The 27,984-nt window shown below is 54.3% G+C and overlaps 1 protein-coding gene across 5 annotated transcripts in view; it reads left to right on the forward strand.

The window, feature by feature from the left end:
- The window catches only part of Tecpr2 (tectonin beta-propeller repeat containing 2), a 75,158-nt gene that overhangs the window by 22,917 nt on the left and 24,257 nt on the right, over positions 1-27,984 (forward strand). For 3 of the 5 annotated variants that reach the window (XM_005410750.2, XM_005410752.2, XM_005410751.2), the window contains exons 5-17: positions 1,907-2,064; positions 5,963-6,275; positions 8,777-8,909; positions 10,034-10,363; positions 11,084-12,078; positions 13,627-13,810; positions 15,160-15,333; positions 17,196-17,376; positions 18,315-18,456; positions 19,242-19,482; positions 19,968-20,057; positions 21,384-21,617; positions 25,840-25,988. In XM_005410750.2, the coding sequence (XP_005410807.1) occupies positions 1,907-2,064; positions 5,963-6,275; positions 8,777-8,909; positions 10,034-10,363; positions 11,084-12,078; positions 13,627-13,810; positions 15,160-15,333; positions 17,196-17,376; positions 18,315-18,456; positions 19,242-19,482; positions 19,968-20,057; positions 21,384-21,617; positions 25,840-25,988 (3,324 nt within the window). Of the gene's footprint in view, positions 1-1,714; positions 1,811-1,906; positions 2,065-5,962; positions 6,276-8,776; positions 8,910-10,033; positions 10,364-11,083; positions 12,079-13,626; positions 13,811-15,159; positions 15,334-17,195; positions 17,377-18,314; positions 18,457-19,241; positions 19,483-19,967; positions 20,058-21,383; positions 21,618-25,839; positions 25,989-27,984 lie in introns of those variants that run through there. The other 2 variants (XM_005410753.2, XM_005410754.2) reach the window with 2 other exon arrangements.

The raw sequence follows: 27,984 nt of genomic DNA on the forward strand, positions 1-27,984 counted from the left end.
TTTTTTTTTTTGGCCCTGAGCTGCATCCCCCTGCAACTCACTGAGTTGCTAATTGCCCAGGCCGGGCTTAGACTTGTGACCCCCCTGCCTCAGCCTCCCAGAGTTTTGGGGTTACCTAACGTGTCTGGCAATGTCTAGCACTTACCCCTATGTGAAACACCTACTTTTCATTTTGCTGTTGTTACTGCTACTACTTACAAAACAGAAGAAGCTGTTGTCATTCCTGATTGTTTGAAAGGTGAGCAGAAGCAAAGCGGACCATTTTCCACTCCTCCCTGTGGGCAGAGGTGGGTGAACTCACTGTCACCAGACTTAGCCTTAGTGTCCGGGTGGGAGCGCAGGGCAGGGCAGGGTGCAGCCAAGGGTGTCACCGAGGTGGAGCAGGAGCAGCAGCGCCGCCTCTCCCGCTGTTGGCCGCAGCCCTGCACTGGGAGCAGGCATCGTGCCCTGGGTCGGCGCTCTCGGGCCCTCGGGCCCAACACTGGCTCTCTCGAGGCGGAGTCCTGCTGGCGCTCTTAACTTGGTGCTGGGCTTCTTGGTGCTCTTAGAGAGAGGACTCGAAAGAGGTTGGTCGTGTGGGTTGTATCCATCAACTCTACCATGCTAAAATTAAAATGGAGGAATTCTAAAATATTAATCGTAATTTGAAATAATGAATCCACTATATATTAGCATAGATACCAAATTTTTTAATGAAAATACCTATTTAAAAACATGAAAATTCCTGAGAAACTATCTTGTAGATAACAATATGTAAAACAACAACCATTGATAATTTCCTACCACTTTGTCTGTAATTCGGTAAGCCCCCTATTACCATGTTATCCTTCTTTTACGCTTTAAAATAATTTAAAAAAAAAAATGAAAAGGCTGGGTGTGGTGGTGCACACCTGTAATCCCAGCACGTGGGAGGCTGAGGCAGGAGGATTGATAAAAATTTGAGACCAGCTTTGGATTACATAGTGAGTTTAAGCCAACCCAAACTATACAGTGAAATCCTGTCTCAAAATAAAAATTTAAGAAAGGGCTCGCTCTGAGCTACATTCCCAGTTTTTTTTTATTTTGAGACAGAATCTTAGTTGTTAGATTGCCAAGCTGTGCTCAAACTTGTCATCCTCCTGCCTCAGCCTCCCAGAGCTCTGGGATTATAGGCCTCCAACAGCATGTCTGGCTTGCAACAATATTTCTTAATAAACATACTACTTGAGGAGAAGAGTGATTTACAGAAGCTAGTTTTTGATGCCATGAAAAATATTTAGTGGTGAAATGCCTACTAGATTTACTGTGTGTGTGAGAGAAACTATTTTATATGAATACTACCGTATGTGTATAGTCCCAGGTTGACTTCTTTCTGGTCTTTTTGAGACAGGGTCTTGCAGTGCAGTGCAGGCTGGCCTTGAGCTCACTTCGTAGCCCAGGCTGGCCTCAAATTTGCAACAATCCTCCTGCCTCAGCCTCCTGAGTGCTGGGATTACAGGTGTGCACCACCATGCCCGGCTGTAAGGTTGACTTCTTTCTGATCACCTGTTTCCTGTGCCCCTTTGAGCTGGCACAGTTGTCCTCTGATGGCCTTGAACTCTTTGTGGAGGGGACAGTAGCAAGAGAGCTGGTCACTGTCACAGTCATCGATTGAAAGCCCCCTTTCACTGTTTTATAATAGCATAGTAAAAAAGTGGCATAATCAGCATACCTGGCATGGTGTGTTTCTGTTTAGATCTATGGATTCTTCTTTGAACTACTTGCTGAGAGCATTTTAAGAGAAATCGTGCACACTGTTAAGTGACCCTTATGAAATCTGATGTGGCATGAGGTGGGTGGCTTTCCCAGATGTCCCTGCCATGGGCTGACCTGACCCCGACTTGAAGGAAAGCAGGCAGCTCACAGGCCGCTTCTGGTCTCTCTGCAGGGGCTCTGCAGCTCGCTGCTGGTGCTGGAGGAGCCGGCGTCCATCGTGCAGCTGGATTACAGCCAGAAGGTGCTGCTGGTGTCCACCCTGCAGAGAAGTCTGCTCTTCTACACCGAGGAGAAGTCTGTCCGGCAGATCGGGACACAGGCAAGGAAGAGGTGAGCTAGTGAGTACTCGGCTTGCTTGGCACAGAGTGGCTGTAAGGTCCCTTTATGTCCTGTGTGCCGACTGTGGGCCACAGCTGCTTACCCGGCTCCTGAGGTGTCTGGTGGCCAGTGAGCCTTCCCTGAGTCACAGCATGTGCTCCCGTGGTGATGTGCCTTGAGGACCCGCAGGGGCGCTCTGCCCCGGGGCCTGTGCCCGTATCCCCTCCTGGGCAGACCCCTCCACAAAGGCAGCACAGCCTGTTGCGCTCTGCTCCCAGCCTGCTGGGGAGCAAGGCAGAAGCGACAAGGAGCAAGGCGTGAGCACGTCTGCTGGCTGGTAGGCAGAGGGGCTCCTGTCTGTTTCCTCCTTTCTTGGCCTCAAGGATGGGGCAGGCGGCACTGGGCCAAGGCACGGGAAGTGCAGAGAGAGGGACGGAGAGGCGCTGGGCTGGTGGTGCCAGGGGAGGGCAGGGCAGTGAGGTCACCCGGGTGCTCCCTGCTGTCCCTATGTGCTGTGCCAGCAGCAGCACAGTGGTTTATTCTTTCTGTATGAGTCCTGGGCCTTAGAGTCGCTCCCCCCCCCCCGGCCTCTGTCTCTCACACCCCTGCCTCACTAAGTTAACCACCCTCTGAATTAACCAGGAAGCCGTGCAGGGCAAGTCCTGACACCCCTGCCCGACCCAGCTCCTGCCGCCTAGAGCTGGTCCTGGCCTCCCTGGGGTGCCTCGCTGTGGTGTCTGCTGGGTGCAGAGTGGAGGAGCCAGTCACTTTCACCCGGGCCATCCCTGTGTGGCTCCTCCAGCCTGTCCTCCTGCCCTGTTACACAGATCCCTGGGAGGTCTGGGGAACCCTCGCGGGTGTGGCCTGAGCAGGCCTTCGGCCACCTTAACTAAAAGAGTCTAGTGTGTCAAGCACTGTTGCAGTTACATAAGGCAAACAAATATAGACAGAAAAACACCAGCCTGTCAGAGGTCTTAGAAAGAAAACATTTAAAAATTGGATCACTGGGCTCTGGATTTAGCTCAGTGGCACAGCGCCTGCCTGGCAAGCGCAAGGTCGTGAGTTCAATTCCTGGTACCGGAAAAAAAAAAACAAAAAACAAAAAAAAATTTAAAAATTGGATCCCCAAGCCAGGCACTATGGCATCCAGCTAGAATCCCAGCACTCTGGGCCGCTGAGGCAGGAAGAGTGCAAGTTCCAGCCCAGCCTGGACAACTTGGTGAGATCATGTCTCAGAGTAAAAAAAGGCTAGGTGCGAAGACTGGGCTCAGTTCCCAGTACTGAAAACATTAAAAGTCACAAAGCAGAAGCTGACTTGCCTGGAAAGGCGGGAGGGAGGGGCCAGAGCTATGGGCCCTGCATGCCCCCTGGTCCACTGTGTGGGTGTCCCACGGAGCGCGCCGGAGGCAGTTGTCAGTCCCTAGAGCTGCTTGTCAGATCCTCCTTGGACTGGACGCCTTGGCGCTCAGCTGTCACCAGTCCCAGCACTCAGGAGGCTGGGGCAGGAGGGTTGCAAATTGGAGCTCAGCCTGGGCAACTTAGAGAAACCCTGTCTCAAAATAAATTTTAAAAAGGGCCAGGGGTGTAGCTCAGTGGTTGTGCACTTTTGAGTTCAATTCCTAGCACTTCGAAACAACCAGAACAAAACAAACACCTTGTAGGTCTGTGTAAAGATCTTTGTTCCAAAGCTGAACTTGAAAGGCGATAGCCTCCTTAGACCCCAGCGAGAGGGATTTAGTTACCGAGGACCTAGTAAGATAATGACATGCAGAGAACCTCCATAAATACCTGCCCAGCTCCAGGGAGCCCCTTGCCTGGAGGGGGCCTCCTCTGTGTGGGCAGGGTTAGGATCGGGACCCGATGCGTGCCACGTGAGCCTCCCGGTGACTGCTCAGGGCCCACGCAGCTCCATGCAGGTGGCGGCAGGATCTGGAGCATTACTTGCTGGGCTTTCTGTACATTTTCCTCTCAGTCCACACTTGCGCCTTTGAGCTGGGAGTCACCAAGCGTCTCGGGAGGCTGAGATCCTGACGGTGTAACTCTTAAATGGGGGGGTGGGTACCGTGTTCAGGTCTCACTGTAAAGCCAGTGCTCTTGCTGCTGTCAGAAATCTGAGAAATAGCCAGGTGTGGTGGCACATGCTTATAACCCCAGCGCTCAAGAGGCTGAGGCAGGAGGATTGCTTCGAGTTCAAGGCCAGCCTGGGTTCCTTAGTGAGTTCAAGGCCAGCCTGAAGTGCATAGCGAGATCCTATCTGAAAAAAACAAAAGAAAGAAAAAATATCTGAGAAATAGTTTAGGAATCAGCAAGGCTTAGGGCCACACTGAACCTCTTTCTCTGGAATTCTGGTGGGTGTCTAAGCATTGACGTGGATGTGGGACCCGGAGAACTGAGGACCCAGATTTCTGGGGCATGTGGGTTGGCACAGTCACAGAAGAGAAAGCATGGAGTTGTTTTCTAAACCTGAGTGTGCTCTTGGTCAGAACTCAGCAGTCCCTCTATGGAAATAACCTTTGGCTGACTCCTCTACCTGTGTGCTAGAACATGTGTGCCAGAGTGCTCAGAGCACATTGTTCAAAATAGTAAAAAAACAGCAGGGAGAGGGTGCGGTATACTCAGTGGGAGAGCAGCTGGCTCTGGGCGCAGTCCCGGGATGATCTCCAGCATCGCACAGAAAGGTCAAATTTCAGATGCCCTTTGACAAGAGGGTGACTATGCTGTGGAATATGATACAGTGGTGAAAATGAACAAGTGCTCCAGCTTCTCTTTATCAAGGATAAATCTTACGAACAATGTTAAATGAAAAAAGCAGCCGGATGTGGTCGTGCACACCTGTAATTCCAGCACTCGGGAGGCTGAGGCAGGAGGAATGTTGCAAGTTTGAGACCAGCCTGGGATACAAAGTGAGCTCTAAGCCAGCCTGAACTGTATAGGAAGACCCTGTCTCAAAAAAGACAAAACAAAAAAAACAAGGCACAAAAAGTATACAGATAGGCTTACTTTTTTTAGCAAGTGAAAGACGGTTGTATTAAGTTATATAGTGTTTGGAGCTGTGTAGATGTGTGATGACTTGTAATAAGAGCAAGAGAGTGACAGCAGTTGAGTCTGGCGGTCACAGTGCAGGATGGATGGGAGCTTCTGGTCATGGAGCACAGGCATGGGACGGCCCAGGACTTCCTGCTTTGGCGGGTGGGTCAGGCCTGGGAGTCCTGTTAGGCTTCATAACTTTTACTACTTTTTTTTTTGTCTTTTTGAGACAAGGTCTTGCTATGCAGTTCAGGCTGGCTTAGAGCTCACTTTGTAGCCCATGCTGGCCTGGAACTTGCAATGATCCTCCTGCCTCAGCCTCCCAAGTGCTGGGATTATAGGCAAGTGCCACCACACCCAGCTGACATTTCATAATTTAAAAAGGAAAAAGATACCAAGCCTGGAGACCAAAAAGGAAGTTCTGGCTTCACGGGAAGTTCTGAGAGGGCAGCAGTGCAGACAGTTGCTGTGGCTCTGCAAGGGTAGAGCAGCACGCCGGGGGCAGCACGCAGTCAGCTCAGAGGATGGAATCTTAGAGCAGAGCGTGGTGCCAGCCTGTGCCGCTGCCTTCTGCCCGTGTTGTCTAAAGCAAGCTGAGATGCTGCCACAGGAGCTGTGGGGGTGCAGACAGAGTGGGGAGGTGCAAGGGAGCTGCGGCAGGGACGCAGAGGCAGCCGGGAGACCAGCAGGTGCCCGGCTGCACACTTGCCTGCACGCCTCTGGGCACAGGGACGGCAGTGTGGTCGGGTGACCAGAAATGGAGCAGCCTGAAAGGGGGGAACCTGTTACCTGGATTCTTGTTGTTACTGTCCGGAGTTGGCAGCCGCATCACTATAAATCCGTCCATGCCTGCTTTTTTCTTTCTTTTTTCTTCTGATTGTAGTACTGGGAAATTTGGTGCTTGTTTTATACCAGGACTGTGCAAGCAGAGCGACCTCACCCTGTACGCGTCCCGGCCCGGACTTCGGCTGTGGAAGGCCGACGTGCACGGCACCGTGCAGGCCACCTTCATCCTCAAGGACGTTTTTGCCGGCGGGGTCACACCCTTTGAGCTGTACCCGCGCCTGGAGCCGGAGGACAGGGGAGGCTGCGGCTCCACCGAGAAGCACCTGGGGCTGGTGTCCTGCTTCTTCCGGGAGGGCTGGGTGCTGAGCTGGAACGAGTACAGCATCTACCTTCTGGACACCGTGAGCCAGGTGTGTGGCGGCCGGAGGTTGCGTCCACAGGGTGCCCCTTCGGGAGGAGAGAACTGGTTCCGGTGCCTTCCCTCTCCTTTGGGCTGCTCCAGGGAAAGAAGCAAACATTTGTTGGGTCATTTTGTAGATTTGAAAAATAATTTGGTTTTGAAATTGAGTCGTGTTTTCCCTGCCCAGAAGGGAGGTGTGCGCTCTGCGTGCAAGCGCTGTTCCTTGTGGGCCACGGGGGCCGTGTTCTTCCTTCTCCCTTTCTCCCGAGTGCTGGGAGTGAAACCCAGGGCCTTGCCGTGCTGAGCACGAGATCCGCCACCAGCACCCCGGCCCCTGAGCCCTGCTTTGCCTGATACCAACCACAGTGTGGCACTCAGTGGGCACTCAGGTGTGGCCATCCCTCGGCCCCCACAGGCCTGCGCTGACCCTGGGAAGGGCAGGGCCTCTCCCTCCAGCTGTTCTCTCTTTTACCCTTGTTTTTACAAGATTTGCCAGGGCTTTTTTCCACTATTTTTTTTTAACTTAATGACATACCAGGGGTAACTTCTTAGAATATTACAAAGTGGTAGGAAGCAATTTCTGCTTAATCAAGATGGTAAAAGGTCACTGTTAGAGACAGTTTAGGACTTTAAACAAAGCAGTTCTTTCCAGTTTCTTGTCCTAAGAGTAAAGCTTTTGCCAGCCTCACTTCACCAGAATCCCCAACCTCACCCCCGACTCCCTGTGGGGCCAGTCCTGTGTGTCCACCACATGAGCCCGCAGGACTCAGCAGAGCCGCAGTGGAGGAATGAAGGGTTTTCTTGTCAGGCACGCGTCAGCAAAAAGTGATGTCCGTCTGCTCCCCACCAAAGCTCCTTAATTCCAGTTGTCCACCGGGACTGGTGATACTCGCTCAGTAGAGAAGAAAACTGACCCTCACCCGTCTGGCCCTTTGGCCCTCACCTGCGTGAGCTTGGTTTTCTGAGCAGAGCAGCAGGGTGGTGGCACTGGTTAGGGGATCACCTCGCTCTGCAGGCAGTTTGTGTACCCTTCCCCAGTGATGCGTAAATTCTCTTTCCTTGGGCTCCTTGGAGCTCACTAGTTAGTAGCGTCACCTGTGCACTTACCCTGCGCTTTGCCCGTATTAACCGAGTTCCCAGGCAGGGACCAGGAAGCGGCGCAGCCAGGGGCAGGTCTGCACCTCCCCCAGCTCTGGGAAGATGGGCCTGCTTCCAGCTGTCTGCTGGGCTACCTGAACATTAGCAGGGTGTGCAGGCCCCTTTAGTTTATGGAGCGAACCAGTCCTTCGGCTGCACCGCTGGATGAAAAGCAACAACTGTCCAGAATCACTACCCTAGGAGGTAGCATCTGGATCACACTGGAGGCCCCCGCAGGGACGGAGCAGCATGGAGTCTGAGCAGAGAGAAAAGCTTGTGCTGGACGCTTGCGTGGAGGAGGAACAGGGCTGAGGCACGGACTGGTCCCCAGGGACCTGCCCAGGCAGGTGGCATGCAAATGACAGGCAGCCACCGATGGCAGAAGCCCCTTGCCAAGGAGGATGAGACCTGGCTCACAGGAGTAGGGAGCCAGGTGGCTGAGGCACGGAGAGAGGCTCTGCTCACCTGGCCCTGTCAGCTCACTGCCAAGGTGTGCGTCTGTCAGAGAGCGCCTGCCTTGGGCTTGAGTTACTCTTAAGAATTTTCAGCTGGGTGCGATGGCACGAGCCCGTAGTCCCAACACTCTGAGAGGCTGAGGAAGGATGGCAGGTTTGAGCCCAACCTAGGCAACTTGGCAAGACCTTGTCTCCAAAAAAAAAAAAAGGCTGAGGATGTGGCTCAGTCCAAAGACCTGAGTGCAATCCACCATACCACAAAAACAAAAATACAACCTTCACTCTGAGCAACTTGGTTGGAGATAACAATATGTGGTACGACGACCACTGCTAATCCCTGTCATTGAGTCTGACACCCCACGGCGTTTTTAATGTCCTTGCTTCGTGTTGTTTGTATTTTGCTATTAGTCTTTTTTTTTTTAAACTATTCCCTTTAAAATAAAAAATAAATAAATTTTTAAAAACCAAACCAATCTTCAGAGCTGGGTGCGTGGCACACACCTGTAACCCTGCCTGCCCAGGAGGCTGACACAGTGGCAGTCGCAAGTCACGGTCCAGCCTGGGCAACCTAGTATGGCCCTGTCTCAAATGAATGAAAAGGGCCGGGGTGTGGCTCAGTGGCTCAGAGGTACAGCACTCTTGGGTTCAATTCCCAGTGTCTTAAAAGAATATTTTTGGGCCTGGGGATTTAGCTGAGCGGCACAGTGCCTGCCTGGCAAGTGCGAGGTCGTGAGTTTGATTCCCGGTACTGGAAAAAACAAAACAAACAAACAAAAAGAATATTTTTTTCCAGGAAGTTGTCATAACAAAGTGTAGCTGCCGCTTGCTTATTTGGATTCTTACACATGCTTTTTTTATGCTTTGAACTGTTACTGTTAACTTGGTTTTGAAGTTTTTATTGATTTATCTCTTTTGACAGGTCACCATTGCTGGTTTGGAAGGATCGGGTGATATTGTATCTGTTTCCTGCACAGAAAATGAAATATTTTTCTTGAAGGGAGATCGGAACATCATCAGGATTTCGAGCAGACCTGAAGGACTAGCGTCAGTAGGTTCGTACTGGCTGTAAACCATGCTGTGTGTCCAACTGGAAGCGCGGTGCCCTGCAGTTTATAATTCAACTTAGACGATTTTACCGGCCAAGCTGTGGCAGCTTCATTTGAACAAGCAGAGAACAATTACCTATTCTTGTTGGTAATTCACACAATCCCAGATTTGAGTGCGGGGGAGCCCTCTGGCTACTGCAGTCAGGACGTGGTGCAGTGATGACTGCTGCATGTCTGCAGACCCCTGTGGGGTTGTCACCTGTTGTTGGAGGTGCAGCTGAGCAACTGAAGTTTACATTTTGTGTACTTGTAATTAATCTGAATGTAAATGCTGCTTGTGGCTGGTGGCTGCTACCTCAGACAGGGTGGCTGTAGACAAGTTGCCTCTGAGCAGCTCCTGCGCCCTTGTCCCCAGTGCGTGTTGGCGCCGTGAGCCCAGGTCCCTGTGTCTGCTTGACATCTGTGTTCTGGCCCCTGATGATGTGGGTAGCAAGGAAGCCGGTGACCAGTGTGTACCGTAGTCTGTGTTGTGTCCATGCCCTGGTGGCCTTTGTGTGTGTCGAGAGGGATGTGTCCCCTGCTGTGGGTCTCGGGGACAGGTGTAAGGATCCCGTGTTCTGCTGCCCTGGCTGTGCTCCGTGCTTGTGTTGACATTGATCTCCTTCATCGATTTCTTCATCCAGTGTCTGTGCCAGCGGAAAATGGCTTACCCTACCTGGAACTTCAGGAAGCTTGGTTATCAGTACATAGTATTTTTCAAATGCCCTCTCAGTCAAATTAAGGTAGATTCAAGGCATAGTTGAAGTGTAAGATATGACTAGGTAATACAGACTTTTTCTAGTTAAGAATTTGTGAGTCAAAGTGATATGCACTGTACCCTTAGTGGCATCCCCTTGCTGCTGGCTCAGGAGGGAGCTGCAGTAGTGAGTTATTTTCCTGAGTCTCACACACGAGCTGCCCTCAGTGCAGAGCCACAGGCGGTCAGCTGTAGCTGTGCATACCCTGAGTGCCTGTGGACGCAGAGTTGCCTGTTCTTCATGGGGCAGAGGCTGGGCTCCATCTCTGCCAGCTACCTCCCTGCGTAGCCAACTCTCTCGGGCAGCAGTGTTTACCGAACTCTCCTCTCTCAGTGAGAAACGGCCTGGAGGTGGTGAGATGTCCCGAACACATCCCTGGGGAGTGTCCAGAGAAGCCTCCAGGGGCTGGTGCTGCAGAGACTAGGCTCAGAGGCTCCTCAGTAGCCAGCTCGGCCGCCAGTGAGCCCCGGAGCCGGAGCAGCTCGCTCACCTCCACCGACAGCAGCTCCAGCCTGCTGCTGCCCGCGCCTCCAGGCGGTCCAGATCCCAGCAAGGGCAGCCAGCCCACCTTGCAGAGATTCAGGGCCATCAGTTCCGAGGACTTCGAGCAAGAGCTTGTCGTGAAGCCCATCAGGGTGAGGAGGAAGAAGAAGAAGAAGACAGGTGGGTCTGTCTCTTTCGAGTGCACATCTGCAGCCCCAGGGAAGGGATGACAGCTTCCAGAGCACGTACACACTTCTCCCAGGAGGCCTCTCCTGCACGGGGTCCCACACGCCCGCAGAGAACACAGGCACACGCACTAGGCATCTCCAGCAGGTGCAAGTGACCCAAAGCATCGGTGCGCATGCACCCTGCTGAGAGGGTCTGGCTTTTGTTCTTTTTGGTATTTAAAGTAAAATGTTGGCTTCTGTGTGGGGACCGTGAACTAGGCCAGAGATTCTGCAGACTGGGTAGTGGGGCGGGGCCCAGGAGAAGGTCTGTGCTGGTGTGCAGCTGGTCTTGTCACCAGATGTGGATTTAACATGGGGAGTTTTAAACGCAGAATTTCTTCGTGCCTGTTATGGCTCTCTGGCTGAAGGTCACCACAGGATTAAAGGGACATGTGACCAATTCCTTAGCGTTTAAATGATGTGGAAAGATTGACCTGTGATCTGGTTGAACACCCCGCTTTGCTCTCACCCGCTTCTGAAATTTCTTGGTGAGGCCTGTCAGTGTGTGGTATTCCTGTCCTGGAAACATCCCTGCATTAGGACTATACTTACTTAAGAGGTTTATTCTTTCATCTAAAGTATTTTTTTTTCTTGAGCCAGAACTTTGTTTCCAAGTTCCCTGTTGCTGTTTCTGTAGTCGGACTTGTTCCTGAGTGTTGTTGTTTTGAATTAGAAGGTGGAGGCAGTCACGCCTGTGCCAGCTCCCTGGAGCCAACACCCTGCTCCCAGCTCCCCGGCGGCAGCCCCCAGTCCCTGAGCACAGAACGACTGTCCGTGACCTCAAGCGTCCTGGGCAGCAGTGTGGACCAGCTGAGCACAGAGTCGCCTGACGGCGAGAGCAGCCTTGGGGGCGGCGAGGTGAACGGTGTCTTGCTGGAAAATAACGACCCAGACACGTTTAGCATCCTCGAGGCACCGGAATCTGTCCCCGACACCGATGTACTGGGTGAAGAAGTGGACGCTGCCTCTGAAGTTCCACAGTGTCACCTTGTGCAGGAGCCGGAGCCAGAGCCACTCCCTGGAACATTGACATTGCCCTTGCTCCCGAGGGATGGTGTGGAAGGCGGTGATGATAGAGGACTCGGAGAGCTGCCTGGTCCTGTGAACGCTGACCCCGGTGACGGACAGGTCCCCTACCTGGGCCACGACAGCGCTGCCAAGGCCTCCAAGGAGGAGGACACGGAGGCCGAGGGCCCCCGGAGCCCCTCTCCAGAACCCCTGCTCCTGGACTCGCTCACGGCGCCTCCCAGCCTCCTTGGGACCTCGAGGGCAGCCCAGTGGCCGCCCAGGCTTGGGGCTGCTGATGGCGCTGAGCAGGCCAGCAAAGACCAGGACAGCCTCGGGTGCCTTAGGGCAGACCCCTGGGCTGCTGTCACTGACCATGATACAGGGCAGAAGGAAATGCCCACATCTGAAGGTGGTAAGGAGAGTTGGGGGAGACAGGCGGCTCCCCTCATGACTGCCTCAGCAGCCGGCATGCGGGAGCCTTGGCTCCAGCCGCCTTCCCAGGACCCGGCGCTGACATCCAGCGACGAGGAAGACATCTACGCCCACGGGCTGCCATCTTCATCCTCAGAGACGAGTGTCACGGAGCTCAGAGCCGGGCGCTCCCTGCAGGACCTGAGCCAGCCAGGGACAGATGACCCCACCCTGCTCAAGTCGGATCAGGTGTGTGGTGTGGACAGGTGGGGTCCCTAACAGTGTACAGTTGCTGATTGCTGTTCTTTTCTTCTTTTGTTCTTTTTTTTCTTTGGTAGTACTTGGGGTTGAACCTGGGGGTGCTCTATCGTTGAGCTACATCCCCAAGTCTTTATGAGACAGGGTCTTGCTAAGTTGCCTAGACAGGGCTCAAAGTTGTGATCCTCCTGCCTCAGCCTCCTGAGTTGCTGAGATGATAGGCTTGCCCCATTGTATGTAGCAGACTACTTTTCTTCTTAAAGACTTCTTGGCAAGACTGATTATTTTCCTTCTCATGGAAAGCTTTTATAATCCTGCTGCAAAACCTGCAGCCTGAATACATTTTAAAGTCTGGGTTTGGGGGAATTTGCAGTACAGGCTCCTGAGCTGAGCCCCCTCAGAGCCCTGCTACGATGGGAAGCAGCTCCTTGCTGTTTACTCTGGACCAGCAAGGCTCGGCCCATGTGCGTGGTCAGCCCGTCGGTCACAGAGTCCTGGGCAGAGCAGCCGGTGCTGTGGACAGGGGGGGCATCGCTTCTTGCTCATGCAAAGGTCCCTCAAGGAGCTGCCCAGAACCGGGGCTGTGATAGCTGCTGTCCCCTCCGTGACCTGTGAGTGGCCAATCCCCTGTGTGTCTGCCCAGCCCATGGAACGAGAAGGGGTCTGTTGACTATTTGGGGCTGTTTTATATAAAAAAATTTTAAAGGTGCCTGTTCTTCTTGGTATGTCGTTTCCATGATGTGCATTCGGTTTCAGAGCTAACTCCGCATTATGACATTTCCTGCTGACCCGGACGTGAGATATGGCCATGGCCGTCCACGTTCCCCACACCGCCCGGGGCTCCGCGTGCTGACAGCGTGACATTTGTCAGCACTCGTGCGTGCAGGGATGTGCCGTGCATGTCTCGAGGGCAGCACACGTCTTCTAAAGCAAAACAGACCACGATCCAGGGGCTCCTTCCCCCTGGCTGAGGGGAAACTAAGGCTCAGGAGGGGTTATTGAGTCCAAAAGCCCTATAGTGAGAGAAGGGCAGAGCAGGCCCAGGCCTGTGCCCACGAGGGACTTCTGGAGACCAAGCTGCTGCTGTGTGCCTGAGGACAGATTGGGCTTCTGGCCCCACGTTGCTCCTTCCCCAGTGCTTCCCAAGTGCCAGATCCCCCGGGCTTGCTCTGTGCTGGGGCGTCCAGTACCAGAGGCAGCTGAGCGGGTCCTGTCCTTGTGGACCCAGGCCTTGGGACACCAAGCTGGCAGACAGGGCACATGAGCCAGGGTGAATAAAGCCAAGTCCTTGTTTATGGGATGCTGAGCGTTACTCAGGAAGGGTGTCAGAGTGTGACAAATGACGAGTCTTCCCAGGGGCAACAGTGTCCATTTCGCATGGCTCTAAGCAGGCCAAGTGCGGGACAAGTCTGTGCCTCTCCTTCGAGACCTTTGCAGCCATGTCATTCCAACCCTGCCCTTTCTCAGTGACAGCCGTACGATGAGTGCAGCTCCGTGCCCGTGCGTTGGGCCTCACACCTGCATCCTTGTCCTTGTCAGTTTGCAGAGAGCTGGATGGGCTACTCTGGCCCAGGCTACGGCATCCTCAGCCTGGTGGTCTCTGAGAAATACGTGTGGTGCCTGGACTACAAGGGTGGCCTGTTCTGCAGTGCGCTGCCTGGTGCCGGACTCCGCTGGCAGAAGTTCGAAGACGCCGTCCAGCAGGTGGCAGTGTCACCCTCAGGTTGGCCTCCCTGCCTATGGCCTGCAGCCTGGGCTCCAGTCTGGGCTTCTGTGGCTGTGTGCAACCCTTGATTGGATCCGGGGTGGAATCCGGAGCCCGGGACTTGCTTCCTTCCACATCGCAGAGTGACATCACGACTGTGTAGAGATTAGGGTGTTACTAACTGTGATAATGCATGGAGATATTTCCGTAAGCCATATGAATAGTTTGAATTTTGGGGGTTGTTAGTGGTTCAAACACACTGTGTTTTCTAAAAATTCACTTCTGTTTGTCCTTGTCTCTGAAGCCTGAACTCAGGAGGATAGGCCTGGGGACATGCAAGGTGCATTCCAATGGCTTGGCTTCATTTCTACAAAGTCTAGTGAGCCGTGTGCTCTGGGTGAATGATCTACATCCAGCTGCAGAGGGGGAACACGGACTGCGCACCCCTCACCAAGTGTCGCAGGGAATCAGCAGCGCTTCCTGAAACTCTCCCTTCGGTCCCAGATCAGCATTTGCTCCTTTGGGCTTCCTTTTGTTTTCTTTCCTCCCTTCCTTTCCTCCATCCCTTCCTCCCTTCCTGCCTTCCTTTCTCTTTTGGTTTGTTTTTAATAGTACTGGATCAAACCATCAAGCTGCATCCCCAGGCCTTCCTTATTTTGAGACAGGACCTCACTGAGTTCCCCAGGTGGGACTCAAACTTCTGATCCTCCTGCCCCAGCTTGTCAGAGTTCCCGGATCACAGGCGTGCCTCACCACGCCCAGCTTGCTTTTCCGTAGCGTTGGCTACTTTCTTTATTCCAGTGTGGTGGGGCATGTGGACTAGAAGCGCTGTATGCATGTGTGTCCTGCCATTGGGTTCCTGGGAGAACTTCAGCTGCTCCTTGGGCACTAATTGGACCTCAGTATGTCTGTTTAGACCATTGTTTGTAGCGGGGATAGTGATGCATGCCTATACTTTCAGCACTCAGGAAGCTGAGGCAGGAGGATCACTGTGAGTTTGAGGCCAGCTTAGGCTACATGCCAAGTTCAGGCCAGCCTGAGTAGTGAGACCTTGTCTCAAAACAACTCAGACCTCTAATATCATCGCTATTTTTGTGCCCCTGGGTTGAGAGTGAGGGACGTGGCAGCCCCAGATGTTGCGTGCCTCTGTGGACCTCCAGCCGCAGATCAGCCTGTAAGGTGGGGCAGGGAGGCTAGGTACGTGGCACTGAAGCCGAACAGCTGAGAGGTGATGGCGGAGGCTCAGACCTCTGGCCCAGTGGTGTGGAAGAGGTGCGTACTGGAAATCTCTTACAGACCCAAGATGCGGGTCTTCAGAGGTGACTAGAACTTAGATCCGGCAGTGAGTAGAGTGTCTGTTTCCCCAGGAGCCCTTCTGTGGAAGATTGAGCAGAAATCCAACCGTGCCTTTGCATGTGGGAAAGTCACCATCAAGGGCAAGCGGCACTGGTACGAGGCGCTGCCCCAGGCTGTGTTTGTGGCCCTGAGTGATGACACGGCCTGGATCATCAGGACCAACGGCGACCTGTACCTGCAGACAGGTGAGAAGCAGCACACTTGGAACAGCCACTTGCCCCAGAGTCGAGTGTGGTTTCAGTGAGGCCTTTTCTAAAAGGAGCGCATGGAATATATTAGCAGTGCTGTGCTGCTGATCAGATTTGACCTGGACAAGTTTAGGGCCAGACTTCCTCAGGCTTTGTAGTAGAGTGCAGAGCAACACTGTCCTGTCCTTATAGCTGAGCGTGGCTGTCGCTCACCCGGCGGGGTCCAGCCTTGGGAGGAGAAGAGGACAGAGAGACGGGCAGAGACCTGTCCCCTGGGAGCGTAAGTGACAGGGCTTTCTTCAGCCAGCTCAGGGTCTACCTGCTGTGTACACATGGGTCGGAAAAACAGAACTAATTTCTTCTAAGTGGCCGTCAACTTGTCCTGGGAAATTACCCTTGGGGAAGTTCCCCCTCAGGGAAATGGTTAGCTGCTGGAAGTGGCACAGTGGGATTTGTTTATTAAAAAAATAAGCTGTAATGAGAGTCCGTGCTTTGTGTGTCACGCAGTGGGAGACAGTTTGCCAGTGGTGTGTGGCCCATCACACTGGGGAGGACAGGGCAGGAGTCCCGCCTGGGCTGCCCGAGGCCTGTGGGTGTATGTGCAGCTCATTTCTCTGCCTTTCAGCAGTGCCTGTTCTGAGAGCATAGTGAAAGCTCTGTGACGGCTGCTGGCGTTCCTGGCTCCGGAGAGTGAACGGCCCTGCTCCACTGCTATCCCCTACCTGCGGCCCTGGCAGCCTGGCTGCCTGGTGGGCCAGGTGCTTGTCCAGACGCCTGGGTCCTGCTGGGGTCCTGTCTCTTAAGTGGAGAGAGCTCCCTGAGGCACTGCGCCTCCAGGGCCGAGGACACTGGAACTCCCTTCATGCGGGACAGGGCACCTGTTGGCCGGGGCTGAGGAGCGGCCACCTCCCAGCCTGGGGTGCCATGGTTACCGATACGCCAGGCCCTCCCAGTCCTATGTTGAGAGTCTGGGGCTGGCCCAGGGTTGTGTAGGAAGGCCCACAGGTGAGGCCAGGCGTAGTGGCGCACCCTGTAATCCCAGTTTGGGCACCTGAGGCAGGAGGATTGCAAGTCTGAGTCCAGCCTGGGCATCTCAGCAACTTAGTGAGATAATTAAAATAGGGCAAGGATACAGTTTAGTGCAGAGGCCCCAGGTTCAATATAGTTCCGGGGGGCAGGGTCCTGCCCTGATCTGCATTAGCTGAGGGTGCAGGTGCTTGTGTGATTATAGTACCAAGGCCTAACTGCAAGCTGAGGCTACGGAACACAGGTTTTAGCTGCCAGCTCTTCTGCCTTGGGAGTGGCTTTTGAGCTGGGACATACTAATTATAGCCTGAGAGGGCAGGGGAAGGAGCCCTGGGCAGGGATCAGGACCCTGAGTTATGGCTCTGCCATAGCCTTGCAGTGATGGCGGGAACCCCGGGGTTTGCATTCACAGTGGAACCTGATCATGGCAAATGCAGGCAGGGGTGCTCCCAGGCAGCTGGGGTCCCCGTGTGCCCCAGGCCCAGCAGGCAGCCTTCCTGGCAGAAGGCGGTCATGTGAGCCTCGCTGGGCTGCTGCGCTCCTGCCCCAGGCTTCCTCGTCTGCCCTTCGAGCCTCCAAGTTCCGAGGGCACTGGAGGATCTGCATGTGCTTCTTTGGGGTCCAGGCTGTCTGAAAATGAGGCAGAGTTTAACCTTTCTGTGTTGGCTAAACCTTAAAAAAGCACTTGTTGAGAAGGAACATAATTGTACACATGCGCAAGCACACACACACACATATGTGCACACCACACACATGCACATGCACACAGCCACGGACACAGGTGCCAGAACAGGAGGAGGAGCTAATGGTCTCGGGCTCCTCCCTTGCTGCAGGCCTCAGTGTGGATCGCCCCTGCGCCCGCGCAGTGAGGGTCGACTGTCCCTACCCGCTGTCCCAGATCGCCGCCCGGAACTGCGTGGTGTGGGCGCTGACAGAGCAGAGGGCCCTGCTGTACCGCGAGGGCGTGAGCAGCTTCTGCCCTGAGGGGGAGCAGTGGAAGTGTGACATCATCAGGTACGCCAGCCCCGGCCTGTCACCGTCCACTTATGGCTACCTCGACTCCGTGCCAGGCCCGCCGAGTTCTCGGGTCAAGCAGCGTGCGGAGGTGCCCTGGGAGGAGAGCTGGGGTTGACCCCGCCGACTTCCGGAGCCTGGGCCTGGGGACACTGGGCCCCCTCTGCCAGCAGCCTGCACACCGGGGCGCCACTGCGGTCGCCCATCTCGCAGCGGTCTCCGTTCAGAGCTGTTGTCGTCACTTGTTTCTGTCCAGGCTGATGGGTTGGGTCCAAGTACTTTTTTGTGCACTCGCCCTGCTCACTTGAAATTGGTGTCTGAATGGTAACTCACTAGTTTACTTTTTACCATTTAAGATTTAGTCCTTAGCCAGAGGTAGTGGCGCAGGCCAGGGATATAGCTCAGCGGCACAAGCACCTGCCTGGCGAGTGCAAGGTCCTGAGTTCAATTCCTGATAAAAAAAAAAAAAAAAAACAGGTAGTGGTGCGTGGCAGCACTGGGAGGTTAAGGCAGGAAGATCGTGAGCTCAAGCCCAGCCTTGGCAACTTAGTGATCCATGTATCAAAATTCAAAGGGAGCAGGACATACAAGCAGCAAGGCAGCCTACCAGGGACAGCTGCATGCACATCCTGGCTCGCAGGGAGTTTGCGGTCGGTTCTTGGGGAAGGAGGCAGTGAAGCGATGGGTGCACTGTGGGCCTGGATGCTTTCAGCTCCTCCTCCTGTGTCAGGAGCCGCCTCGCCATCCTGGGCCTCACCGTGTCTTTCACACAGCTGGATCACCTGTGCTGCCTGGCAGTGTGCTGGAGGTCACACCTCCTCCTCGGCATTTGCCAGCCCAGTCCTGAGCAGCCACAGGTGTACTCCCTCTGGCCAGGCCACCTGGCGGCACTGGCAGGCAACGTGGGGGCTAACACCATGCTCTTCTGCTTTTTCCAGCGAAAAGCAAGCGCTGGAGCCTGTCTGTATCACCCTCGGGGACCAGCACACCCTCTGGGCGCTGGACATCCGTGGGAAGCTGTGGTTCAGGACCGGTGTGGTGCCCAAGAAGCCCCAAGGGGACGACGACCACTGGTGGCAGGTAGTGCTGGCTCTGCTGCAGGGTCACTGTCCTCCTTTCCCTCTGTCTCCTTCAAGACACGCTCTCAGCAGTGTTCACATTCACCACGTGAGGTTAGACTTCCTGAGTTTTGCTCCATTGAAAACACTTAGGACTTTTCATAGTAAAGAACTTGCAAAGATTTCTTTGCTTGAATTGTGCGGACTGACTTTCTGTGTTTCCTTTGGTGGTGTTTAGATGCGTATCATTGCAAGCTGGGTAAACCCAGTGCGTCTGTTAGAAGACCTGAGCAATAGCGATGCTGCGTTCTGAACAGTGTGCTGAGAAGAGACTAGACAGACGTAGGTTTGCCAGTCCAGCCCACAATCAAAGTTTCCCCATCTCTGTGTGCTTAAAAAGCCTTAAGCTGGGTGTGGTGGCACACGCTTGTAATCCCCGCACCCGGGAGGCTGAGGCAGGAGGTTCCATGCGAGTTCAAGGCCAACCGCTACATAGTGAGCTCGAAACCACCATGAGAAAAGGTTAGAATAAAGGGTTTTTTAGTAGAGCTTGTGGGTTTAGTCGCAAAATTTGTTTAGTCGCAAAAATTGTACGTGCTCCTTGTTATCGACCCACGCAGCATAAAGTGCAGGGGTGAAACAGTAACATCGTGGAAGTGATGGTGCTGGCCCTGGTGTGTCCTCTGGTCACTCCAGTCCTCAGCCGGGGTGGTGCGGGTGCCCTGTCGCCAGTGACCCAGGGCTGTGGGCAGGGCAGCGCCTTCACCACTGTGCTGACCGTGGCTTCCACAAATCTGCTCCCTGCAGGTGAGCATCACAGACTATGTGGTGTTTGACCAGTGCAGCTTATTCCAGACCATCATCCATGCCACACACTCAGTGGCCACGGTGGCCCAAGCGCCCGTGGAGAAGGTGGCAGATAAGCTGCGCATGGCCTTCTGGTCCCAGCAGCTTCAGTGCCAGCCCAGCCTGCTGGGGGTCAACAGCAGCGGTGTCTGGATATCCTCGGGCAAGAACGAGTTCCACGTCGCCAAGGGAAGCCTCATAGGTGGGCAAAGGTTTTTCTCTTCACCGCGCTTCGTGGACAGCTCCAGCTTCTTATTTTATTTTAGTTTTTGCAGTGTGTGGGATCAAACCCAGGGCCTCATGCACCATTCAAAGGAAAGCTTTTGCGATCTTGGCTGAAAGATCGTGTAGTGCTGGTGGGTGAAGCTCTGGTGGGGGAACTCTGTGCCTTGTGGTCATTCTTGGGAAGGTCCATTTCCCTTCCAACCCACCACTCCCGAGTGAGCCAGGGTTTGGTTCTGTGAGGGAACCCTGGCTTTGGAGTTCTGCAGCCACCTCCTGCCCTGTGCAGCCTCTGCCGGTGGTGCCTGCAGCTGTGGGTGGCCGGCTGCACGGGCTCGCGGTGCTGACCGAGGGACACTGGGCCCGCCATCAGCGGTTCCCAAGGCCAGCTGTGGTCCAGAGCGAAACTCTGAAGGGTTTTCTTGTTTTCTTCCCTCTCCCACACCCGCTCTTCACTCTCTCCAGGCACGTACTGGAATAACGTGGTTCCCCGGGGCACAGCATCCGCGACAAAATGGGCCTTCGTGCTGGCTTCTGCATCTCCCACCAAGGAAGGTTGGTCTGAGCTCATTGGATAGAGCTGAACACTCAGACTGTGCTCTGCCTGTGGCCTGCTGGGTGCTGGGGCCCAGCAGCACAGCCCTCTGCCAAGGGCACGAGGCCCATGGTATCCTGGCCAGGTGCGCTGGGGCTGAGCCACTGCAGTGGACGGACGGGAGCTGGGGTGTTAGGGCGTCCTGAAGGAAAGGGCTGTGCCAGCTGCCGTAACCTCCAGTGGCAGTGGCAGGGGCCATAGCTTCTTGGTGCCCTTGCATTTGCCCTGCAGAACCCTCAGCCTCTGGCTCACCTGAGTCCCCACTGTCCCCTGTGCAGAGCCCACAGTCCTTCAGGACATGGAGCTTTGCAGCCAGGAGAGGCAGCAAGGCCACCCTGCTAGCTGGGATTCGGGAAGTCAAGTGGCCCAGCTGGGAAGGGGCCAGAACCTCTGCCCAGAGTGGAGGTTAGCAATCCGCTCCCGGGAAGTCTGGGGTGGAGAGGAAGCCACTTGCTTTGTTCAGCTGCGATCCTAGCATTTGGGGATGTGGTCATTTCTGTGCACGCCTCCCCACCAGCTTGTGCTGACCGCAGTTCTGCCAGAAATCTCTGGACTTGGGTGTTTCCTGAGATTGACCCAGGTCCCTGTGGCAGTGCCCCCTCCCCACAGTGACAGGAGACCTCTGTACCCTCCTGGGTGCGGACGGCCAGGGTGCTGCAGGCATCTCTCTGCCTCACCAAGGCTGTCATGTAAACAGGTGGCAGACCTTCAATGTACAAAAGTCTACGTTCCAAAACATATCTGGCTGGGACTTTCACAGAATATCTTGGATTATGAACTATATAACCAGGGTAATTTCCCAAGGATTATTTGCTTTTTTAGTACTCTTCCAACCCTTAGGCTCGCCTGCAGTGGCGAAGGGACAGGGAGGCAGGACACCAAGGCGGGGGTGGGACGCTCAGGCCTTGTCCAGCAGCCCCCAGCCGGGGGTGCCCTGTGTGACCTCGAAGGTGCGGCTGACCATCTTCCCCCAGGGACAGATTAGCAGTCCTTTCCCCCCGTGAAGTTCTGTACAAACGGCCCCGCGCCTTAAGACTCCCAGCCTGACATCGGTGGGAGGCTGAGCCACAAGGCAGTGCTGTGGCCTCCACAACATCACCAGGCCCTCCTGCTGTTTCTTTCATGGGCCTCGGCTTGGTCTTGCTAACTGGCAGGCCATGGTGTACCATGAGGGGACGCGTGAGGGGCAGCTGGTGTCAGAGGCGGGTGTGAGGTATCTGCTTGAAGACAGGCTGCTCCGCTTGATGTGGACAATGTGCTGTGCCTAACGTGTGCCTCTCCCACAGGGAGCTCCTTGTGGCTGTGTCAGAGCAGCAAGGACCTGTGCAGCATCAGTGCCCAGTGTGTGCAGTGCCGGCCGTCCACGGTGCAGCTGCCGCCCGACGCGGAGATGTGTGCCTACGCTGCCTGCCAGGATGCACTGTGGGCCCTGGACAGCCTCGGACAGGTGTTCATCCGCACGCTCTCCAAGAGCTGCCCCACCGGCATGCACTGGACAAAGCTGGACCTCTCACAGCTAGGTAGGCCCTCAGGTGTGGTTCCCGGCCGCCCCGGGCTGCTTTGGGTGAGTCCTGTGGGCATGACAACAGCTGTTGCATTTCAGGAAGCCAAGTGGCTGCTCTTCTGGGCTAAATGCACCTCCTGCTCTTGTAAGGAGCCGCCTTTGGACCCCTTAGGGTCTGCAGGATTTTCAGGACACAAAGTGTCTGCGGTGTCTCCAGGAGTTGCCAAGAGGAGCTGCTTAGAATAGCACTGCTGGTGCCGCTGCCCCCGTCCGAGTGTGGGACAGAGCCCTGTGACCCTTAAATCTGAAAACTCAGGTGGGCTCCAGACTGGCTTAGCACCCTATGCCCCATGCCCAGTGCAGGGAGCCACTGACACTTGGGCTGTGGGCTCCTGCTCTGGGCTCCTGCTCAGCCAGGCAGCCTGCTGCTGCTGACTGCCTGCCTCCCCTTCTCCCCCAGAGAGTGCAGACTAAGGAGTACAGTCCCATCTGTGAGTAATTCACTCATTCTCAGAGAGGTGATGCATTCATTGCACAACATGGGGTTATTCTCTGAGTAAACCCTCGGTGGACATGGAGCTCACGTGCGGTTTGTCTAAAGCCAGGGACCAAAGCAGGCAGCTCCTAGGGTCAGGTGAGCCTTGAACTTGCACTAGTTCTGACAGATTTTCCCATGTGATATACTGACAACCAAGCTGGGCATGGTGCTGCACTCCTGTAGTCCCAGCACTCCGGAGGCTGAGGCAGGGGGATTGCTGCCAGTTCAAGGATAGCCTGGGCTACATAGTAAGTTCAAGGCCAGTCTGGACTACATAGTGAGACCCTGTCTCAAAAAAAACCAAAACAACAAAAAACACAACCAGTATTTCATGGGCTTGAATTGGACAAGCACTTAATGTGTAAGAAGAGAGGAAGGGCTGGCTGATCCACTGTCCCCAGCCCTCCTGTGTCGGTGTCCATCCCCTATAACATAGGCGCTGCTGGAAGCAGCCTAGGCCAAGCTGGCAGGGCTGAGCCACTTGGCAGGTAGCAGCGTCCTTGCCGTCCGCTGCGGGGAGAGGGCCTGCAGCACACCCACCTGCTGGCCCCTGCAGGGTTCACGGTGTGAACCCTGTGCACAGTGGCGTTTCCAGGGTGACTCCTCGTTTCTGCCTCAGGCCTCACGCCCACCCATTGGTCCTTCCTCATCTTCTGAGAGCATTTCCCATCCAGCCCTATCGCTGACTATGGCTGACCAAGCGAGCCTGTGGCTGGTGGTGGCCGGGACAGTGTTCTCTGCAAATAACCAAGTCAAACGTTTCCTTTAACTCAACTTGAGAGAATGCTTAAATTAGATGGCTGGCCACTGAACTCTGTGGTAAAGATCGCACATGGAGTTTTGCAGTGATGATAGCCCCAGCTTTTGGTAGAAAATGTACCTCATTTAGCAGATATTTAAGACCCTCGTGACATTTTATTATGCATCATGTCAGCCACTGGACTGTTTAGCAGACTGGTGTCATTTAGAATTTAATTCATCTTATCACAGTGTATAAGGAAAATATACTCAGTGTCAGTTTATCCTTTAGGTAACAAATAGGCTTGTACAGTAATTTATGTAGAATGATATTTTGTAAATAAAACACCAAGTAAATGCCACCTTTTGTTCCAAAATAGATACTTAAAAAGTAATCATAAAGGGGAAGTGTCTGCTTTGCTGAATAAAGTAATTTAAAAATTTTTAATAGGAAAAACAAAAACCAAGCAGAGGTAGGGAAATGTCAGCATTCCTGTCATTCTGTGGGGTCACACTTGAGTGACAAGCCAGGCACATTGGCGGCCTCCCACAGACAGGCGTATCATCTTCCAGGGCTCTGTGGGTGCGATCCAGAAGGCCTCGCACAGCCTCTTGGGGTTGAAGGCTGGGTCCCCAGCACAGCAGCGTCCAGAGGTGGGCTCCTGATTGACCCAGGAGGGCTCTCATGTCACCAGTGGGTGGATCCGTTGGTGGATTCGTCATGTGATGGCGTTACTGGGGGAGATGGAAACTTAGGTTTGCTGGATGGGGCAGGGCACTGGGGTGGGGCTTTGAGGACCACGTCTGAGCCCTGGCCACTTCCTCTTGGGCTCTCTGGCACCCTCTGTGCTTCCTGGCTGCCACAAGGTGAGCAGCTTTCCTCCACCCTGTGCTGCACCCTCCACCCTTCCCCCTCCCACCATGATGTTCCTACCTTGCCTCAGCCTGGTCAGCCTGGAGCCAGCTCATCATGGCCTGAAACCAGGGACCGAAATAACCTTTCCTTCTGTAAGCAGCTCTTCTCGGGTGTTGTGTCCTAGCCACTGAAACTTGGGAACACACAGGGTGGGCAGCACCACCAGCTTGGGCTGCAGGAGGGAGGAGCTGAGAAGGCCCCAAGGGGCACAGAGGGCCTGGGGAGCAGCAGGCCTGCTGCACATTCCTGTGAGCATGCCTGCAATGCTTAGGGAGAACTTCTGAAAAGCGCCCCTGAAACTGCCTGCTACTTCACTGCTGTGCAAGAGTTTTCCAGGGGCCCCTTGGCATCCGTGGGTTCCCCACCTAGGGAGTCAACCAACTACAGACCAAAAATACTGACAAGAAAATAATTTTTTGTACTGAAATGTATGTACAGATTTATTATTCCCTAAATAGTACAGCTGTTACATAGTAATTATATTACACTGAACATTATGCTAAATAATCCAGAGTTACTTAAAGTACAGAGGAAGCCAGACATGGTGGTGCACACATATTACTCCAGCTACTTGGGAGGCTGAGGCAGGAGGATTGCAGGTTCAAGGCCAACCCAGGCAACTTAGCAAAGCCGTGCCTGGAAATAAAAAATAAAAATTGAAAGGGTTGGTGTTGTAGCTCAGTGGTAGAGAGACCCTCATTCAGTCGCCAGTACTAGAAAATAAAAGAGTACACAGGAGAAAATATGCAGGTAAACACCCTTCCTCCCTCCTCCCCTTTCTTCATGGCCCTAGGGATTGAACCCAGGACCTTCACACTGAGGCGTGGGCAGGCGGGGTGCCACCAGGTCAGGCAGTTGCTTTGCACCCGGCCCAGCACTCTGCATGTTCACCAAGAATCCTGTGTCAGGAATTCCCACAGCAGCTTCACTTCTGAGAGCAGAAAGTGAGAAGAGCGCCATGTCCTTCAGCAGAGGCCGGAGGCACTGCACGTGGTATTTCCGTGCAGCGGCGTGCTCAGCCACCAAAGGGACTCTCACGCTCCCGTCCCACTGGGCAAACCCGTGGGACGACCTGCGCTCCCTCTGCTGCCGGGAGTCAGTGTCAGCTCAGGGCAGCGGGCACTGAGGGAACTCTCCGGGGTGATGAGTTGATCTTGGCAGGGTGAGTTGCTCAGGGAGATCAAGCCACTAAAGCCAACTGGACCTGAACCCTGACTGTGCGTGTTGCTGTCTGTCGCCCTCGCTGGTCAGAGGATCCAGGCTGACCCAGGTTCAAACCTGACATCCAGCCTTGGCCTCCGGGCTGGGCCCACTGCCACTGGGACTGGGCAGTAGAGAAGAAGCGAGTGTCGCCGTGTGGGTTTAGGAGGGTGAGGAAGGTACCGGGAGCTTGTCCTGCCAAGATCAAGGCTGTTCAAGCACTATTGCCTGCTGTGCTTTGGCAGGCAGGCTGTTGTTATCCAGTGTAACTTCTTTTCTTTTCTTTTGGCATGGGGCTTGTTGGGGATGGGACCCAGGGCTTGTGTACACTCCCAAGCACTGTGGCACTGAGCTGCCTGCCAGGCTTTAATTTCTCCTCTTTGAAGGCTCCTCCCATATCTTTTCATCTTATGATTAATTAACGAAGAAAAAATAAGAAAATGATTCTTAGCTCATCTTAATTCTCATTGGGCTCAAGTCCAGCCCTTACAGCAGTTACCTGTCAGGTGGAGCCGATGTGGGCCCCAGGCCGAGACACTCGCCCTGCCTGATGGCCCCAGGCACTGGTGACTACTTTGCCTGCAGTCTAGGAGGCGCCATGTGGCGCCGGGCAGGTGGCAGAGCAGCTAGAGACCTTCACGACTCCCTGCACTGCATGCTCTCAAACCTGGCCAGGTGCACACCTGTGTGGACTGACAGCCGCACCTCAGAAGGCGCACGGCAGCGTTCAGCTGCAATCGCAGGCTCCCCTGTTCCTTTGAAGTATAAAATCAAAGTTCACAGATTAAATGAAAGGTTAGTCACTTTACAAACATAATTACAGCATAGGTACCTATTTGTCTGTAGGAGCTGTAAAACTGACTAGCTTGGCTTGTGGAAACCAGCACATCTGGGCCTGTGACTCCAGGGGTGGAGTTTACTTCCGGGTCGGAACCCAGCCTCTGAATCCCAGCCTGATGCTCCCAGCCTGGATCACCATCGAGCCGCCTGTCCAGGTAGGCACTGTTCCATGGAGAGACTTGCTCCCGGTGAGGCCAGCAGCGGGGTGCGGTCCCTGGCCAGGGCCTGCAGACACCCCTCAGGCGCCCTGTGCAGGCCACTGCACTCACTGGCTCCTAGGCTCGGGGCCTGGTGTCTGTGAAGTTTCTTGCTGAACCAATTATTAAGGGTTATCTGAGTACATACGTGAGTTTTTCCATCTGAAAGCAAAAATATTTATATTTGACTTCTACAAAGAAAACCTTATTTTTTCCAAATCAGACAATACCAGAGGGACTGATGGCATGTGTCTGTAACCCCAAAATGCTGGGAGGCTGAGGCAGGAGGCTCAGGTGTTGGAGGTCAGCGTAGGTTCTATAGGGAACTCAAAAAAAAAAAAAAAAACATCCAGAAGAGAAAACCCACACAACATGCAGAGGTGTAAGGAAGGTAAAAGTCCTGTATGCTGTGACGGAGCTATGTGTGGTCAGTGTTTCATGCACCTCTCCAGGTGTGAGCGAGCGTGTTTCCTGTCTGCACCTCCACTGCCCCTGTTGGCTTCCAGTTAGCCGCCCCGCAGCACACAGGCAGAGGTCTGATTTCAGGTGCTGCTCAGGTGCCTCAGCAGAGCTGTGGCTTTGGTTCCTGTGCCGGGCGTTCTGTTGGAATCTGGTGTAATGAGAGCCTTTGCTTACATTCCTGCTCGTCCCCTGCTCTGGCCTTGTTGGAGCCGTGAAGCTGCCCCACGTGGAGGCGCGGAGGCCTAAGAGGCCCCTGCAGTGGAGACACGAGGGACATCTGGAGTTAGGGGGATGCCTGTGCCCCTGCCTGTCCACTCTGGGGATGAGGATGGGGATGTAGAGGTGCGGGGACACAGGCGCGGGCTGACCGTGGGGCACTGTCAGACATGCAAATCGCCATGCTCACACAGCCACAGTCCCAGCTACTCTAAGGCTGAGGCAGGAGTATCTCTCGAGCCCAGAAGTTGGAGGCCAGTCTAGGCAGCACAGCGAGACTGTTTCAGAAAAACAAGCAAGTCTGGCCTGGAGGTCCCTCCTCTGTGGGTTGCAAGAAGGCCCATGGAATGATGGGGGCCGCAGTGTCCTGTGGGTTGTGAAGTGCTGTTCCCCTGAGGTCATACATAAGGAACCGTGACCCACACACAGCTCGTCACCGGCATGCCAGGCCATCTCCGCAGAGAGGATGCTTGTCACTGATCGTGCAGCACCACAGCTGTGCGGTGACAGCAAAAGCACGCTGTCCTGCAGGTGACTCCTGGCCCGAGAGTCTGTCCTAAGGAAGGAAGGAGGCAGAGAAGTGCGGAAGTGGGCTCGGCGTAGGGCTCATGGGGAGGGGGAGCCCTTGCCTGGCAGGAACGAGTCCCTGGGTCTGTCCTCAGCACCGCAGAGACAAACGGTGCTGATTCATTCGCCATAAAATTCACCCTGAGGACTCGGTGACCCCTTCCTTTGTTCATGAGGTTGTGCAGCAGATACCACTGTCGGGTTGGAACAGTTGCATCACTCCACAGAAACCCAGCCCAGCGGCAGCTGGGCCCTGGTCTGGTTTCCTGGGCGCACATCTCCTGTCAGCGCACTTCCTGAGTACCGTGCTGTCAGAGGCCACCCGTGCTGCAGCCCCCACGTACCCCTTCCTCGTTCCTCTTCAGGTCCGATAATGCTCAGCTGGAGAACTTGTTCTGTGCATTCAGTCAGCAGCTGATGGACAGGAGGCCTGCTTCTGCTTTCAGGATATTGTGCATAAACTGCTGTGAGCGCTTGTGTACAAGGCACTGTTGCCTAATCCAGTGTCATAAAGATTTACACCTGTGTTTCCTGTCAGGCGTTTTATAGTTTTAGTTCTTACATTTAGGTATTTTATACATTTTGAGTTAAATGTTGTATATGCTGTGAAGTAGGTGTCTGGATTCATTCTTTTTTTTTTTTTTTTTTTTTTTTTTTTTTTTTTTTTGAGACAGTTCAGTCACACCTTTTATCTCGCAGTACATTATCT

This window comes from Chinchilla lanigera, unplaced genomic scaffold, assembly GCF_000276665.1.
Source record: "Chinchilla lanigera isolate Chin_1 unplaced genomic scaffold, ChiLan1.0 scaffold00137, whole genome shotgun sequence".
Classification (NCBI taxonomy): Eukaryota; Metazoa; Chordata; class Mammalia; order Rodentia; family Chinchillidae; genus Chinchilla; species Chinchilla lanigera.